General features: G+C 41.7%; 2 protein-coding genes across 4 annotated transcripts; both read right to left on the bottom strand.

The window, feature by feature from the left end:
* Positions 1-315: 315 nt before the first annotated feature.
* txndc9 (thioredoxin domain containing 9) lies at positions 316-3,229 on the bottom strand. Of its 3 annotated transcripts, none has more exons than XM_052082321.1 (5): positions 3,126-3,229; positions 2,384-2,579; positions 2,075-2,193; positions 1,273-1,527; positions 316-905 (listed from the first exon to the last, which is right to left on the bottom strand). In XM_052082321.1, exons 1-5 carry the CDS (start codon positions 3,212-3,214, stop codon positions 785-787), a joined length of 780 nt encoding a protein of 259 aa, XP_051938281.1. In that variant the 5' UTR covers positions 3,215-3,229; the 3' UTR covers positions 316-784. The 3 variants fall into 3 exon arrangements, with proteins under 3 accessions (XP_051938281.1, XP_051938282.1, XP_051938283.1); XM_052082322.1 differs by having other exon boundaries at positions 2,384-2,617; positions 3,126-3,160; XM_052082323.1 differs by lacking the exon at positions 3,126-3,229 and adding an exon at positions 2,848-3,095.
* An 847-nt stretch (positions 3,230-4,076) lies between these two features.
* rev1 (REV1 DNA directed polymerase) lies at positions 4,077-16,516 on the bottom strand. The gene is made up of 22 exons (XM_052082214.1): positions 16,302-16,516; positions 15,525-15,600; positions 14,896-15,025; positions 14,506-14,674; positions 13,964-14,413; positions 12,906-13,627; positions 12,742-12,840; positions 11,677-11,793; positions 11,471-11,594; positions 11,257-11,385; positions 10,731-10,885; positions 10,540-10,659; positions 10,226-10,446; positions 9,216-9,388; positions 8,884-9,101; positions 8,608-8,798; positions 8,262-8,525; positions 6,990-7,089; positions 6,668-6,870; positions 6,411-6,561; positions 5,574-5,676; positions 4,077-5,495 (listed from the first exon to the last, which is right to left on the bottom strand). Exons 2-22 carry the CDS (start codon positions 15,588-15,590, stop codon positions 5,384-5,386), a joined length of 4,017 nt encoding a protein of 1,338 aa, XP_051938174.1. The 5' UTR covers positions 15,591-15,600; positions 16,302-16,516; the 3' UTR covers positions 4,077-5,383.
* Positions 16,517-16,537: the final 21 nt, after the last annotated feature.

The raw sequence follows: 16,537 nt of genomic DNA, 5'->3' as shown, positions 1-16,537 counted from the left end.
ACAAGTTTGAGTTTGCTTGTGTGATTTACCGGTAGTTATGATGGGTAGTTCATTTGCAAAGGATATTTCCATTTGAATTTTGGGAGACTACTACTGGTAAAACTACATTGTTTACAATTACATATGACATATTTTCATTCATATAATAGGAGCATTAAGTTCCCTAGAATTTGAGATATATATTGTAATTTAAATTTGAAAAGTTTCTGTAGTCAAACATTTTATGAGATATCCAGGTGGGGTTTTTTTGGATAAATTTCAACAAAAACATTAAATTCCCCAACAATTATGGATCTTGGAAAAAAAAGTACATAATTTGTGTTAGAAGTTGAATCATTTTTTAATTTGTATGCTCTAATTAGATTTTGTTACATTCACTGCTACATTTTTAAAAATTTCTAATAGTTAAAAGTACAATTGAATATGACAGTTAAGAGAAAACAACTTGATACACAATTATAAAATGTTCAACTATTACAAAAAAATTATTTACCCCAAATTTGTGATGCCCACAATTTGATAGGTCTAATGTATTTTTTTGCACTAGTTGTACGCCATTTTCAGCTTTTGTGCATACGTACACTTTCTAAGAATCCTACAAACACTGATAGGTGAGGCCCCAGTTTAGTATGACATCATCTTATTTGAAGTCATTTTCTTTTACTAATGAAAACATTTGAACAAATACTGAAGAACACAGTGATAAAAGAGAAAAAGGGCTGGTTGACAGATGTTATAAAGGAGGTAGCCCAGAGAGAGAAACCAAGACGGCTGTCAGCGTCCCTCAGTCGTCATCATCGTCAGAATCCGTGTCGTAGCCGCGGCCCCTGATGGTCTTTTTCTCCACTTTGGTGAACCTGGAGTGAGGCTTCTGTGTGGATGTGGGCGGCTCCATCAGGTTACCACTATGGGGAATAGAAGTCAAGGAAATGCATTGAGGGAATATCAAAAGCAATAAAAAAAAAAAAAACAGGAACCATTTTTGGTGACAGTCGAAATAGATGCCACAGGCTTTGCGATCAAGCGATAAAACTATGCAAGCAGCATAATTAGCAGTTGCAATTACAAATAGAATGAAAAATCTATTGGTATATGACAATAATTACGAAAATAAAAGTTACAGAGGGTAAAAAAATAAAGAAAATAAAACCATATTATCATTAAAACAGAAATAAGCCACACAATATCTCCACTTCACAATGTGAAGTAATTCTACCAAAGAAAATGCTGGCGTGTTGAATGACTGAAGTGCATCCCCCATAGAGGACGTACCTGTAGTTAATAACATCGGCGCAGCCCAGCCGCCATTCCAACATCTCGGTGGTGAACTCGTCGGTGTTCCCCAGGTCGCCAAAGCCTACCACGTAGTCCTTCGACTTTCCGTCAATGAACAGCGCCAGGGTGGGGATGACCTTGATGCGCAGCCGCTCAGCAAGGAAGGGTGCTTTCTCCACGCTGAGTTTGATGAATTTGGTCTCGACGTGCTTCTTTGCCAGGATGGCCAAGTGTTTGTCCACGATCTTACATCTACAGGTGTGTATGCGATACAAATCAGCTGTCTCTACTTATGCTGTACCAATTATAGAAGATATTTGAATGAAAGCCTGCACTTTTAAAGGTCCGTGACATCAAAATGGCCCCGCCCCCAGCCCCCTTTTGCAAGTTTTAACTCTTATCACAGGCTGTACACCAATGGACAAACCTCACTGATGTCAAACTTAAATTTTGATGGCATAAGACTTTTACTATTTTGGCTACAGCATCAATCAGCTTTATTGGCTTCGATTACATTTACACTGCAGGTCCCAGTGCCACATTCTGATTTAATACCCATCGCCAATTTTGTTTTACGTTGCCATGTACATTTTAATTTCATGTAGCTGTGTTGTTTACGCTGACAGACCGCATGAAACAATTCATATGCACAGCCCAAATTATATGTAAATAACTGCTCAAAAACATTATTTTAAGTGATGGATTCAAGATGCAAGGGTTCCGCCTGATGGCACAGATATTTACCCCGCAATGTGTATCTTAACCGTAGAGAGGACACATAATAAAAAAGTGACATCACCTGAAAGTGGAGTTTCTGTAGAAATGACACACAACTTTCTTGCTCTCCTTCACCTCACCGAAGAACTCTTTCTCACTGGGAATTTCACGGTACTCTCCGTGTCCTTTAGACAACCACTCCTGTGATAACGGAAACAAGGAGGAGCAAACATATGCTTACTGTAAAAGTATGGGGATGCAACGTTAACATTGAAGGAATTCCTTTTGTTCTAATATACTCATATAGAGTCTAGTTTACCAAATGCAGAGAGTAAACCGCAAGTGTTCATTATTGTGGAAAATGTGGTTTGTTCTATTAAAAAAGACACACCTGTTTCTGTTTCTGGGCTTTCTTGAGTGCCTCTAATCGTCGTTCCCTCATTTTTTCAAAGTCGTCTTCGTCCATTTCGTTAAGTTTGGTCAACTCCGTATCCACCTGATCCTCTACCAACTTGGCAGACTGCACCAGAACCTTTGTGATGTTTTCGATCATGTCGGTGGCCATGGTTGCCCGTGCTGTGTCGGACCTGATGGCGAATTGTACACACTATCACCATTGAAACATCTGCAACAGTGGCGCATATAACAGACAAATAAAAAAAACAAAAGCTTGATGGTGAAATGAAGCACGTTAACACCTTGAGATTCATTACGTAATGTTCAGTAAAACTACGTTGGGTTATTTAATGCCATGTTAGTCTTCCTTTGTCTGTGCAGCTTTTCCTCATAAGACATGGATTGTGGTCCGCAGTCAAAAACAGGATACAAAATAAAGCATTCAAACCACATTCATACCTATGGACAATGTAGAATATGTGAACCACCGACGTACAAAGCCCGTAGATAACCAGGGACACGCCTCTACGATAGCTTCTTAGCAGTTGTCAGTTACCGAGTGAGGCCATTTGTTAGTCTCATTTGGCTTCCACCCAAAATATCAAGATGCTTGCGAGAAAACCCTAAACATATAAGCTACGGCAATGTATCGTGGCGCCACTGACCGGGTTTATGTAAGTTTTTTACGAAGGAATCAGCTAAAAACAAACAACTTTCACCCCGTCATCGTTCGTTACCTGATCGCTACGTTGTTAAGAAAGGCGAGCCGAGAACGGAAATGACGACTTAGTTGTGCAAAGGCGACGGGTTGACATTTCTGTTGCATACCGCCACCTACTGCACGGGAGGTGGAAAAAATTGACTACAGCTGGGCCACTGAATCGTGTTCTCCCATCTTCGGGCAGTGGGTAAGATTAATTTTGTTTCTTTCCAAGCCTGTTTTTATAAAATATTCATTCAGGTGGTTTGTAATTTCTTTGGGTTTGGTAATAAACGTACCTCCACACTTAATGCACGTGGGTTGTGGAGTTACATCCCATTATATTGTGTACTCCATAGCTTTTTCCCATCATTCTTTGTCCCGCTTAACTGTACACAATATTATTGTTTCTTTTTCCTTTGGTTCGGTTTGGTAACATGATTCCTTAACTTGCAATACTTCTGTTGGCCAATTATGTAACCACTCTTTTGAGCAATTTCTTTTGCAGCATTCCATTTAGTCATGCAGCCCTTTAATTCTGTTTCAACCCATGGAGCCCTGTAAGTCTTGTTGAGGAATGGGAACAATGTTCTACTACTACTTCTAGCGGAATAATTCCTTAACAGTCTTCACTGTTCATTTATTGATAGCTGCATGATTGTCAATAACTGGTTGAAACTTTTTAAGAATGGAATCTATTGCTGCATCTGGTTCTTTTCCTTTATAAATATTAGACCAACATATATTGCTAACCTCCTGCAGGAATGCACCCTCAGAGAAAGATCTATTGGACCTTCTGTACACAACCATTGGTTTGGCTTTAGGGATTTTATTTCTTCTAGCAAATACTACCACACTGTGGTCATTACAACCTATTGATACTGACCCTGCTTTGGTCTAAAAATCCCCTTCACTCAAGTGAATATGATATCTACAAGGTGAGTGTTGATTAGGGCAAGTCGGAGGAAGTGACTCAAGACAAGCACAATAAAATTAAAAGTTACAGTTTATTATTATCAAGCTTTAGAAAACGTTCACAGCTTCAGGTCTTCAGGCACAAGCCAGAATTATAAAGATAAAACTTGGCCCGTTCAAAAATGAGGCCCACTGGCTTTTGCCAACATCATGACTCGGGGACGAGGGGAAAAAAAAGAAAAAAAAGTGAAGCAACAACTTCAAAACTGAACATATAGTTCTTAAACAAATAACTGGAAATATTACACTAATTTGGTTTGCATAATATTTCTTTTTTTTTCTCCAGCTAAGCACAGCATTTCTGAGTGGGCGGCTAATGTCATGCAATACAAATTTGGGCTACAAAGTTAAAAATGTAACATTGTTCAGCTCAAACTTGCATCCAAAGGGGCATCTTCCTTACCAAATGTCACAAAAAAATTGTAGAGGCATTATATTGAGGAGAGTGACAATCAACTGGTAACCTCTGAAGTGCTTTCTTTCCAAAGACCAAAACGGTCCAGTTTATAATTACTAAGAATTCACTAAATGTAAACAACAATACAAGAGGTAAACCCTTTACTTCCAATAAACAAGTACATTAAAAAAACATTATTTACATACTTTAATGCAAGGATTTGGCTTTTTTTTTTTTTTTTTTTTGCAAAAAGGTTAAAAAGAAACACGATTGTTTATTTATTTTTAAAAATTGTATCAGATATGACCAGATATATGAGGGGAGAGAGAAAAATTCTTACACTGGAAAAGCCTTCTACCATTGCATGGGAATCAATTTGCAAAGTACAGTGAAACCTCCAAAGCCTGAAGCCCCAAAAGTGGTACATTTGGAGTTGGGGGGAAATGCGCCTCCAAAAGTCAAAAATTTTGACTATCACTCATTATTTTGTGAGACTTTAAGTCGGGGGGCATCTCAAGGATTAAATGAGTATTTCTTAAAATGTTACTTAAAAATTCATTTTGCATCATTTCCTATGTGAAATCAACAATTTTTAAAGTCAATTGTCATCACAGAGTGGACTGTGTTCGCCTTTGGAGGCTCCTCTGTTTTCCAAGTCAGGATACTACCAAGTAAACATAAAGAGAGTCTATGTCTCAAAATCTGTTGACTTGGTCTTGAAAGACAAGAAAATGCTGCATGTATACAAACCAACCTTGAATAGAATCGTGGCTTTTAAAGTATTCCTCACTTGGCTCATGCTGTATAAGAAACCATGAATTTATGTTGCTACAGTTGACCGGGTCTGTGCAGCTTACAGAACCCAGCAATTGGCCGAAGAAAAGTTCAAACGGAGGAAAAAGTGGAAAAACCGGCATGGATTTTTATGCGATCTTTAGGGTGCTACCGTAAGCTTGCTGCACAACCACCTGTACGTTGTCCACAATGAAGTCAAAGGCCATACTCCACACGGACTCCAGCGACTGCTGCATGATCCTGCGCGCACAAAATGGACAACGCTATTTGTTTTCTGTGCTAAAGAGGTGCAATCGACTAATTATGAATCAAACTTGCCTCTTCATGTATTTTATGATCAGATCCAGCTTCTCCAGATCTTTGTCTTCGATTAGATCAGTGCAATATTTCACCACCTGTAGGATGTCCTCTTCCATGGGGTCTGACACAAAGTTATGATACATTCCTTTCATTAATCACAATGACTAACTCATTTGACAGACAGTGCAACGTAAGTCTAAAATGAGTCACTCAAAACATTTGACTTTGAAGTTAGATGTCTTCACGTCGAGAGATTATTCAGATTGCGCAGTCCTACTTTTTTCTTGTTTTTTATTTTTTTGAATGCGAAGCAATAGAACACACAGCCTCAAAACAGGATTCGAGAGAAAAATGCAACTGAAACAATATTAGATTCAATGGTGTCCCAAGACCTTTGTCCAACTTACAAGCTAAGGCAGAATTGATTTATTTGGGGCTTTTTAAATGTTTAATTCAGTTCTTCGCTTATGAGATAAAATGATTGCAGAATAAGTTATGAAAGTTTAACGATGGAGGGAGCAATTTTTATTTCCATTATCTCCTCTTTAAATTGAAAAAGATTCACGGCCTTAGTAAAATATTTTACGATGACATTTTTTCAAATAATTGTGGCGATTGTCATTAGTATCTTAAAAAAAGTCAAATGCACCATCTCAAGAATTTACTGTATAACATGAACATTAATTTGAAAGAAGAAATAAGGAAGAAATTGGCTTTCTGAAAAGTATCCTGGATCTGTGTCAGGAGTTTACATAATATATGAATTTCATGTGTTGAATTGAACTACTTAAATATTTTTCCCCCGATATTCAAATTAATTAAGATGTAGCTGTATAGAAGAAGGTGCATGTCTACCTGTCATGGTGGTCACCCATTCCCGTAACAGTGTTTTAATATCCGGTAGCTCAGAGGCTCCGGCCAACGCCGGAGGAGGGCGAAGGATGCATTTTGGCAAAGGCTCTGGGATGTCCTGCTTTGAAGAGGAGGTGGACGGACCATTTTCAGTCTGTGGGAGCAGAAGGAAGTATGGGTTATGTTATAAATGAAATGAAAATGAAATGTTATGAAAATAAAATTTTCAACAAACAAAACAAAATCATTTGAGCATCTACCTTTAAGACATTCGGAAGCTCCTTAAGTTTCGTAAAAGGTGGTGCGGGTTTGGCAGGGCTGCTCATCGGGCGGTACTTCTTTTGAGGCGATGGGCCCTTTTTGGCAGGGCTTACTGTGTGCTTCCTCTTGTATCGCCGCTTCACTCGTCCGACGCCAACTCCTACAGACTGCTTCAGCTGCAAAAGTGCATTCTTTTGCTCCGCTGTTGGGAAATAGGAATGAGAAAATGAGAAGAGGGGGGGGGGGTGAGGGGGGAAGCGGGGGGGGGGGGGGACAACAACATTGCACTGAAAATAGAAGTTGAACACTTCAAAGTCTTACGCATTTTTGTCTGAGGCTGGTTATTTGCAGCACGGTTGTAGGCAGATTTGAGTTCCTCCTGTAGCTCTTTGGGAAGAGCGGCAAAAACTTCTGGGTCAACCTGCAGTCACACATCAGAGAAGAAATATGCCACTTTTTTTGGAAATAAATGTGTTCTTTATGGAAAGAATGTTGCCACCTTCTTAAAACAATGACCTGAATTTTATTTTGACCAAAAAAACTTACTTAAATACCCGCTACATCTTTTCATGATGCTGGACACCTCTGCTAAAATCAGCAGCATCCTTAGTTAAACAGATCATTCTATCCTACCCCTGAAATTGAATTACTTATTAAACATAATATAGGGTCATAAGTATTTAGGTCAGTATTTTTTTCAAAGGGTTATTTATATGTGAAAAGGGTCAGAAAGTAAATTTGAGACCTATTGTTGTATAGATCTCAAAACGAAGTACTCCGTGGTGCAAAATAGTGCAAATAAACACAAATAACAACTGATGTAAATATTTCACAGATTTTTTTTTTTTTTTTTTACCTCGAGCTTTACCTCGTTACGGCTAACATCATTCATAAGGGATTCATTTCCTTGTTTTGGGCGTGTGCTAATGATTGGAGCTGTTGTCTTATTTTATTTCTGTTGCATGCTTAGCGATTCCTTGTCGACCTGTAGTTGGCACATGTTTGGAGAAGTGAGAATTGGTAACTAGGAAGAGAGAGCGGCGCACCTACAAAAGTTGTGCAGAGCAAGTCAGCGTAGCGCATAACGCTCACGAGCATCCAAGAGGTTGGGTGACAGCGTGAAGTAGACGCGACACTTTTTTTAATCACCTCAGAGATGTTTAGTGTGACCTGTCAACGGGAGCTTAGTTGAGCTTGGAGCTAATGTTCCATGCGTCTGAGCATTCACACAAACTCTCTGAGCATTTCTTGGACCAGAAGAAAGGTACACGGTAGCCAATCCTGTGTGCATGCTTATGCTTCAAAACAGTACCGGAAGTTGGAATGGTGTGGTGTCCTGTTTGTTGCTTAAACTGGGTTGGAAATGAAGGAATGATAATTTATTATGTAATATGTGCACGTCGTGCGCACCAGTTCCACCGTGTGCACTGAGAGGGTGAGAGCAATGCTCAGTTGCGCACGTGTGCATCTTACAGGCAACATTGGATGAGAGCGCTTAAAAACAAAACAAAAAAATACAGCTTTGACAGCTACAAAAATCACATTTTTTTCCCTTATAAAAATGCCACTCATCAGCTAATAAAGTTTATGTACCTGGGAGTAGTTAGGCAGCTCCAAAATAATTCCTGGACTGTCCGGCTGATTTGGAATCTGCAGTACTAATGCTGCAGACAGTGCAGGGGATTCGTTCAGTGCAGGAAGAGGACAAGAAGTGGAGGCCAGCCGTGACTTGGGAGTCAAAGGCTGCAGACCACCGTCCTGGTGGTGGTTTGTTTCTTTTCCTTCTCTGCAAGCCCACGACTGCTCCACTTGTAGTCTCAGCTCTGCGGGCAGGGCTTCTAACACGGACCGATCCACCTTGGACGTAATAATAAACAATTGTGTATGTGTGGGTGTGTGTGTGTGTATGAAAAAACTCACAGTCAAATCGAATGCCTACCTGTGAAGGTGAGGGGATTTCAATACTGATGTCGAGTCGTGTTCTCGGATGTTTGGGCGTTTGACTGCATGCTTCATGATCGTTGCTTGTTCCTGGAACTGATGCGTTGGTAGACTGAGAATGTTCAATGGAGCCAGGCAATACATCTTGGATATGTGGTGTCTTTTCCTGATGTTTATTGTCACCAACATCTATGATGTACATATTACTTTTTTTTTTAAGTTTAAAACATGAACAGTGAATACGGTACATCAACTGAAGCACAAAGATACCAACCTTTGCTGGTGGATGCATGACTGTGCAACATCTCTTTGATGGAGCGTGTCCGAAGCCCGTTGACATTGTTGTGAGCAGAGTGACTTCCCTCAAGAAGCTGCACCTGGATGCCCAGGCCTCGGAGGTCCTGCACTGGCAACTTCATAGCGTGGAACATCTTGATGACTGTCGCTGCAATCAGTTGGCCGCTGTCAGTGGACTGTGCTAGCAGCACTGTCCTAGTCGAAGGATGAGATCGGAAAGAGATGAATACATGAGGATGTTACTGAAAAAGTCATTTTAAATACTGCCACTACATAATGAAATACACGATGTGGGCAACTCCCACTTACTTGGCAAAGTTATCGCATATGCCATGGCCACCGTATTTCGCTGTCTCCTGGGGTGCGCCCTCCTTGCGGACCATGACCTTGAGCGTCACTCTGCGACCTTGCAACCCAGCTTCATGTAGACGTCGCTGCACCTCCATGGACAGGCTGGACAGGAAAGACTCTGCCTCATCCACCTGAAAGATCAATAAGGATAATTAATGCACATAATGTTCCAGGGAGAATATATAATCTCTGGAAGAAATTTTGGAAACACCCGCCTTGGAGGATGTTCATTCGGTTGTTTAAATTTGTAGCAAAAAAAAAAAAGCAGATAACAGACATGACACAAAACTACAGTCATTCCGAGTATGGAAAAAAAACGGAACCCTGAAAAAAAACACCAACAAAAACAAAAGAACACTTCAACCAGGTTGGGGCTTGTCATAGACCTCTTTCTTCAACTTCCAAATATTTCTTGTAGCCAGGAAGTTTGCCATTTAAAATGACTTGGGTTTTGTGCCATGTCTATGATCTGCTTTTTTTTTCCTACACATTTTAAAAACCGAATCAACAGCATCCTTTTGCCAGGGGTTGTCATATAAAATCTGATATAAAAGCAAGATTCAGATTCCAGGCAAGATATTGGATGTGTAAAAGGTGATTTTATTTTTCATCATCTGCGATTGGCTGGCAACTGATTCAGGGTGTCCCCCGCCTACTGCCCGAAGACGGCTGGGATAGGCTCCAGCACCCCCCGCGACCCTAGTGAGGATCAAGCGGTTCGGAGAATGGATGGATTGATGGATTTTTCATAATTGGGTAATTTTGACACATCACGTCACAGAAATGTTATTGAGACACGTCGTTTTAAATTGAGAAAAAAACTGTTAAACTTGTCTCCTTTGAATGTATTTCTCGATGACACTGCTTATCAAAAGTGATCATTGATTTCATTGGAAAGACAGAATTTTTTAATTGGTTCTCATTGTGCACTGACACCAACTAAAGTGACCAGTGAGTGTCAGTCTTACCTTTTTAAAGCGTATATTGTAGTTCATCTCTGCCGACACGGACTTCCTCTCCTTCTCGTAGCGGACAGGTCGGTCATCGAGACCCCTGCAGAAACGGTACAATGTTTGTCCCGATCGTGGTCCAAACTTTTTCTGTAGCTGAGTGAGAGAAACGTGACGCAGGTCCCCACATGACTTGACCCCAATAGCTGCCAGTTTTCTGCCCATGACAGGCCCCACACCTGCAAAAGAAAAAAAATCAATTACAATGCCTTATGCAAGATGGGAGTGCAAGTTACAGTATATTCTCAATCAACATGATGTACTGTATGTACCTGGTAAGCTGGTCACTGGCAGGTCCCTGATAAAATCGTCCACTTCCTCTGACTTTAAGAAGTACTGCCCATCGGGCTTGGCCTTGCGTGTTGAAAGCCTAGCCAACAAGATGTTGGACCCTAAACAAGTTGAAGAGTAAGAGTGAATTCTAAATGCTTGCTTCAATTGACACATTCAAAGACAAACTCACCCATGCCGATTGAAGCGCAGCATCCCGTTTTTCCCTTGATGTCTGTTCTGATGGCTTTGGCAAGATCCTCTGGGTCGACACCCAACTCGGCTATGAGAGCAGAGGCGTCCAGCAGTACTTCATCACAGCTCAGAGCCTCGATGTCATGAGTGTAACTGCAACCGAACACAATAAGAACATGTCCACTGTGTAATATGCCATTTTCCCGAGTGCAGGAGTCATACACATGTCAATTTCAGCACTGATTTTTCGTGTCTTTTGCTATTCTGCCCGTGCTTAGTTGGTGACAGCACAACAGAAGCGTGATGGCAAATAGGAAACATAAATGCACCCAAAAGGGGAGCCTTTTATAAAGGTACAATATTATAGAGTACAGATTAAAGACATTTCTATTCTATTCTATGAGGAAAGATGATTTGAGATCTGAACGCTTTACTTTACGGATTTCCCGGGACAAATTGAACTCGTTTTTCAAGGCACCACTATACATTTTGAATGAGAGGCTGAAAAAAGCACTTCCTCTTACCCAGCCAAAGTCTCGTACAGGGTGAGGGCCACCTCTTTGTAGGCGTCAAAGTCGTACGGGACAGACTGCAGAGTGGGACAGAGCTGTTTGGCTTTACCAAAAAACATCCCGTTCTTCACACCTGCCTGCCTGTGAGTGAACGCCAACGCAACAGTTGGTCACGCAGTAAGTGAATGTTGTTCAGAGGCACAATGATGTAAAATGCACGTCTCACCTTGCAGCATAGCTACAGGATGCGATCTCCGCCATAGAAAGCGCAGCATCTTGATCTATTCCATTAGTGTGCACTTCTGCACAGTCTTGCGGAGCAACATCATGTAAATCCTCAAACTCTTTGTCTGTGAGGCAAAGCAAAGTGCATCTTTTATAAAACTAAGTGCATTTTGAATGGCATATTTAAATATGGATAACCATTCTCACCCTGTGGAGCCAGAGTGTGTTTCCTCTGGTAGTACTGCTGCTCCAGTTGTGGGTTGGCTCCTGGTCTTAAAGGCACATGCATCTGCCCACGGTTACTAGTCACAGCTACAGGCTTACCTGTGAAAAAACACATTTTATTTATTTTGGTAACCTGATTCAACTGGATTACATCATTAAGTACCCAAACAGCTATGACTGAGGTCTTCAAAAGCTTTTTTTAAATGAAAAAAACTGTGTTCTTTTCCGCAGCTATATTTTTTTATTTCGACACTTTGTTTTTAAAGTTGTATTTTTAATTATGTATGTAAAGTGCAGTGAGTTACCTTGTGTATGAATGCATTATATCAATGAGGCTGCCTTTCCTCGCTATTGATCAGTATTGTTTTCGACAAAATTCATTCATTCATTCATTCATTCATTCATTCATTCATTCATCTTCCTAACCGCTTGATCCTCACTAGGGTCGCGGGGGGTGCTGGAGCCTATCCCAGGTGTCTCCGGGCAGTAGGCGGGGGACACCCTGAATCGGTTGCCAGCCAATCGCAGGGCACACAGAGACGAACAACCATTCGCACTCACACTCACACCTAGGGACAATTTAGAGTGTTCAATCAGCCTGCCATGCATATTTTTGGAATGTGGGAGGAAACCGGAGCACCCGGAGAAAACCCACGCAGGGGAGAACATGCAAACTCCACACAGGGAGGCCGGAGCTGGAATCGAACCCGGTACCTCTGCACTGTGAAGCCGACGTGCTAACCACTGGACTTCGTTCACGCTAATTTTTTGTTCATGATAATGATGAGATGAGAACGAGCGAAATGGTTGAGCAGATCTTCATCATAGGTGATAAAAGACCCAAAAACCCCACCTAAATAAATAAAGGTTTTCCCACAATGTACAGCAGTTCCCAACTACTCGGCATCAGGCTGCTATAATGTAAAAATATATTTTTACCGACTGTCACAGAAACATGCAGAGAAAAAAAATCTGCATCATGATTAATATAGTTATTGCAATTAGTGGTAGCAAGTTTTTTTTTTCCCCCCACGACACAAGTCTCACCTTTGAGTTCAGGTCGATGCCGGATCCCAACTGACACAAAGAAACAATCCATATCCACATGGAGGATGCAAGATTTAACTGTCGAGTGTGTCTGTGTGTCTGACAAAGGAAAAAAAACAACAGTAAATAAATCAAATTTAACAGACGCTGGTTGCTTTTTCTACCTTGACTTTCAAAAGCACGCTGCTCCACCAATTTCCGAAGTCGCTCTTTGCCCGGAAATGAAACACCGCCCGTCGCCTTTCGCTTGCTGTGCAGTTCGTTGACATACTCGGAGAAGCCTGTCCTCCATGTGGAAATCTGATGTAAACGTGAATGAGCATAGTACTCCGAGATCAGGCCGCCCGTCTGCGCCAACAGCTCAGCCGCAGGCTTGGACGCTGCCGCTGCGCTGGGATGAGGTCCGGGAGACCGAGACGCCGCCGCGGTGGGATGAGGTTGGACTGTTGAGTTGCTTTCCGAGGCAGGGTGGGATGAAAAGGCATTGTGGTGACTTCCGTTCAGACGCGCGGGGACGTGTGAATGAGATGTTGGAGAATGAGGAATTTTGTCAGGATTTGAGTCAACTTGACAGGATGTCTGTTGTAGTGATTTAAGTGCATCTTTTGAACATGATTCCTCAAGACCGACAGACAACCGGTCAGTCTGTTTTGGAGGACTGTTAGGGAACTCATATGGGTCCAGTTTGTTCAGACAAGTGTTTTTTCTTTTGGAACTCGCAATTCTGCATTCACTCAAGTCCTTGGGAACAAAAAGTTTGTGTAGAACAAGGTCCTTTGACTTTAAGGCACCATTAAAAATATGAGAATGTCCATTGGTGAGGGCGGAAGGGGCTTTGATGGATTCCCCTATCAAGTCTGCTGCTGAGGTCTGCAATGATCCATTCCTGCAAGTTAGCCACAAATTGAAATGATGACTAAGAAAAAGAACATTTAACAGTCCACACAGAAACTGACGTTTTTCCGCACCAAACTTATCCAAGTATGCTTTCACATACAGTATCTTGCTTTGCACGCAAATTGGCAAAGTCGTGCTAAAAAAAGGACAGAGCCCCAACTCTTACTATGATTGAACGGAAAAGCATGAATTGGAAAAAATGGAAGTGCACGCACACACACTGACAAGGTTTACTAGAGGAAAGTTGACTTTTGTTTTTTTCTTAGCAACTAGTCCTAATGCTCCAACAAAATTTGAAGACTGCTGTTTCCAAAGACATACTCACACTCTTATTTCAACTTCCTTGTATCTCTGGTGTGTACTGCAGGAAGTCTGAGGTTCAGGTTGGTCCACACTCTGTGCCTGGAGAGCATGAGGTGATAGCACTCCCGATTGCGGCCGCTTTAAGGGGCTCAATTTAAATAACGGGGTATGGGAATTGGAACTGCTGCAGTATCTCGGTTCGACACTAAAGTGGCTGTGCTCAGGGTCTGGGTGAGAGGATGCTGAGGTGCTAAGATGTGGGTGGGGTGAGGGACTCTTCTGGTGGGAGCCTTGTTGTTTGCGTGAGGGGTAACTGGAGTTCAAAGTCTCCTGGTTAGGAACACTGTGATGACTGTGACTAGGTCCAGCGATGTCCGGGGTCTGACACTGCTTTGTAGCCGGAAACAGGGGTCTTTTGTATTTAGCATACAGTTGATAGTGCAAGTAAGGAAGGAGCTGTCCAGCTTTAATGCTTTTTGAAGGAAAAAAAAGGAAAGTAAAAGACCACACTAATACATTGATGCGCATATGTTCTGATGATGTGTGCACTCTAGATGACCTCACCTGTCAGTGATCCAGCCAGGCTTGATGACCTTTTCCCCTCTCAGCTCCTGAATTTTGCTGTTTGGCAAATTGTTGGCAATGATGTGGCTGGTCTTGGAGCGGGAGTAGTAGGTGTGGAACTGCCCGCCATGTAACATCATCAGCCTACGGAGCTCATCTGCACTTGGTTCTGCCCACAAAAGACAACATGACTAGTTCATTTTCTGTAGCAGGTATCCTCCTTTGGGTCTCAAGCAGTGCCCCCCCATCCCTAAATGCAGAACACACACTGTGCGCAGGTCCTCATCCTCCCCTGGGGGATTCACATTTTACACGAAGGGATGCATTTGCTTAAATGCACGGTGGATGTGGATATGCGCACTGCATGCTGATATCCACATCCAATGTTACCTGTGTAGCCGTTAACATAGATGGCCACTCCAGAGAAAATGTTGGAAGGGTTGTTTTTCTGTTTCTCTCTCGGAGCATCGCTTTTGAACTGCTCCTCCAACTTTGACACCTTGGCAGCCATGTAGCCTCCCTGCAAACAAGAATGGGAATGATTGAGAATAGAAAATGCGTCTACGGTGTGACATACTACTTATGTTGGGAATGATAACAGAAACACAGAACGCATACGTTGTGTCTCAGAATTATGACAGCCAACAAACCTTGTGAGACCAGAGCTCAATTAACATCTCTCTTTATTAACTCTGCATGTGAGTTTTGCTTTTTGAGGGGTTTTGGGGGTTGAACATGCCATAGGAAAGTTGCATACAGTGATCTATACGACGGCTTCTCAATACAATGTGGCTAATGTAACAATAAATCAATATCAATAGCAAAAAAACCCAACAAAGCCTAAAGTCAGCTTTTACTTTGTCATGATTGTATATATTTTGTAAATTGTAGGGGTTTTTTTGTAAAACGTTAAAAAGCACAATGCACAAAGTTGTGAGTTTTTATTCTAATTTGGTTTTATGTATTTTAAAAAAAACAGTAAACATGTATACAAGTTTACACTGTGACAAGGTGCTCACCCTCTCAGCCCAACCATTGTCCCCACTGGCATTGGCTTTCTTCTTGGTCCACACATCTCGACTCATACTGAGTTACCTGAAAACACAAATTGACACGTCAAAACTGGACAGTACATACTGTGGCAAATGTGAGAAGCAGGCACGTTAAGTTAACGCTAAATTGACTGTTTTTCATTTGATTATTTAATTTTCATGTCCTAGAAGAGATTTTTAATACGAATTATTTCCTGCGTTTGAGTTAAATATGTTTTATTCGAATAGTTTCCTGCGTTTGAGTACGTAAGCGATCAACAGTTAGGTTGTTCCGACTGACAAACAAATTCGGGGAACTCAGTCGTATATGAAGGATACCCTATGATTGTATGTTGTTCGTAAGGTCTGAGCAATACGAAAACAAGTCAGCCTTGCAACGGCAATACATTAGTTTTGCATGCAAGCGTTGTGTACTACTCTAGAGGCATGTCTGGGCACGTCCGCAGCTCACATCAACTTATTAAACGAAAAGCAAACCCTGGCGTGCACTTTGTTAGCTAACATTAGCCTAGCCACGACACTGGCAAATCGCAGTTCACGTCAGTTCAAGGCGAAATATTCAAAGACAGCGTGAACTAATCGCTAGGGGCGCGTTACCACCGCATAATAAACCAACAAGCAAAAACAAGTTGCCGCTGACCACACGGCGCGTTGTACACAAACGCGGCCATGTGACAAACATGGCATGTCGTGTTCCTTTTGTGCTGTCAAAATGAGCTGTTGTTAGCCACACGGCAGACTTACCACCGCATATGAAGCTGCCCACAAGCTCAATCGTCAAACCTGCGGAGATTCTCCCAGACAGTATCCGCCTCTTGCTGTCCTTGTTCCGCTGAAATAACCTTACTTAGTCATGGTGACATCCCGGGTACTTGAACACGTTCTACATCTCCTCAGCTCTCCATTGCTACCGCTTCTCAGATGATCCCTTTTGCTTTCCATTCTATCTGTGTTCTGCACTGAAAAGGCGCATACAATGC

Source organism: Hippocampus zosterae, chromosome 12, assembly GCF_025434085.1.
Source record: "Hippocampus zosterae strain Florida chromosome 12, ASM2543408v3, whole genome shotgun sequence".
In the NCBI taxonomy this organism is placed as follows: Eukaryota; Metazoa; Chordata; class Actinopteri; order Syngnathiformes; family Syngnathidae; genus Hippocampus; species Hippocampus zosterae.
Note: the sequence above shows the minus strand (reverse complement) of the source record. Positions and strands in the feature narration are given on the sequence as shown.

Excerpts from the sequence above, each read along its gene's own strand:
- txndc9 (XM_052082321.1), bottom strand. The coding sequence starts at position 3,214 with ATGCAACAGAAATGTCAACCCGTCGCCTTTGCACAACTAAGTCGTCAT. Across the intron at positions 1,528-2,074 it reads TACAGAAACTCCACTTTCAG|ATGTAAGATCGTGGACAAAC; the intron begins GTGATGTCACTT and ends ACACACCTGTAG. Across the intron at positions 906-1,272 it reads GCCGATGTTATTAACTACAG|TGGTAACCTGATGGAGCCGC; the intron begins GTACGTCCTCTA and ends TATTCCCCATAG.
- rev1 (XM_052082214.1), bottom strand. The coding sequence starts at position 15,590 with ATGAGTCGAGATGTGTGGACCAAGAAGAAAGCCAATGCCAGTGGGGAC. Across the intron at positions 13,628-13,963 it reads AAGGAAGTTGAAATAAGAGT|GAATGGATCATTGCAGACCT; the intron begins GTGAGTATGTCT and ends GCTAACTTGCAG. Across the intron at positions 11,595-11,676 it reads ACACACTCTGGCTCCACAGG|ACAAAGAGTTTGAGGATTTA; the intron begins GTGAGAATGGTT and ends TTTGCCTCACAG.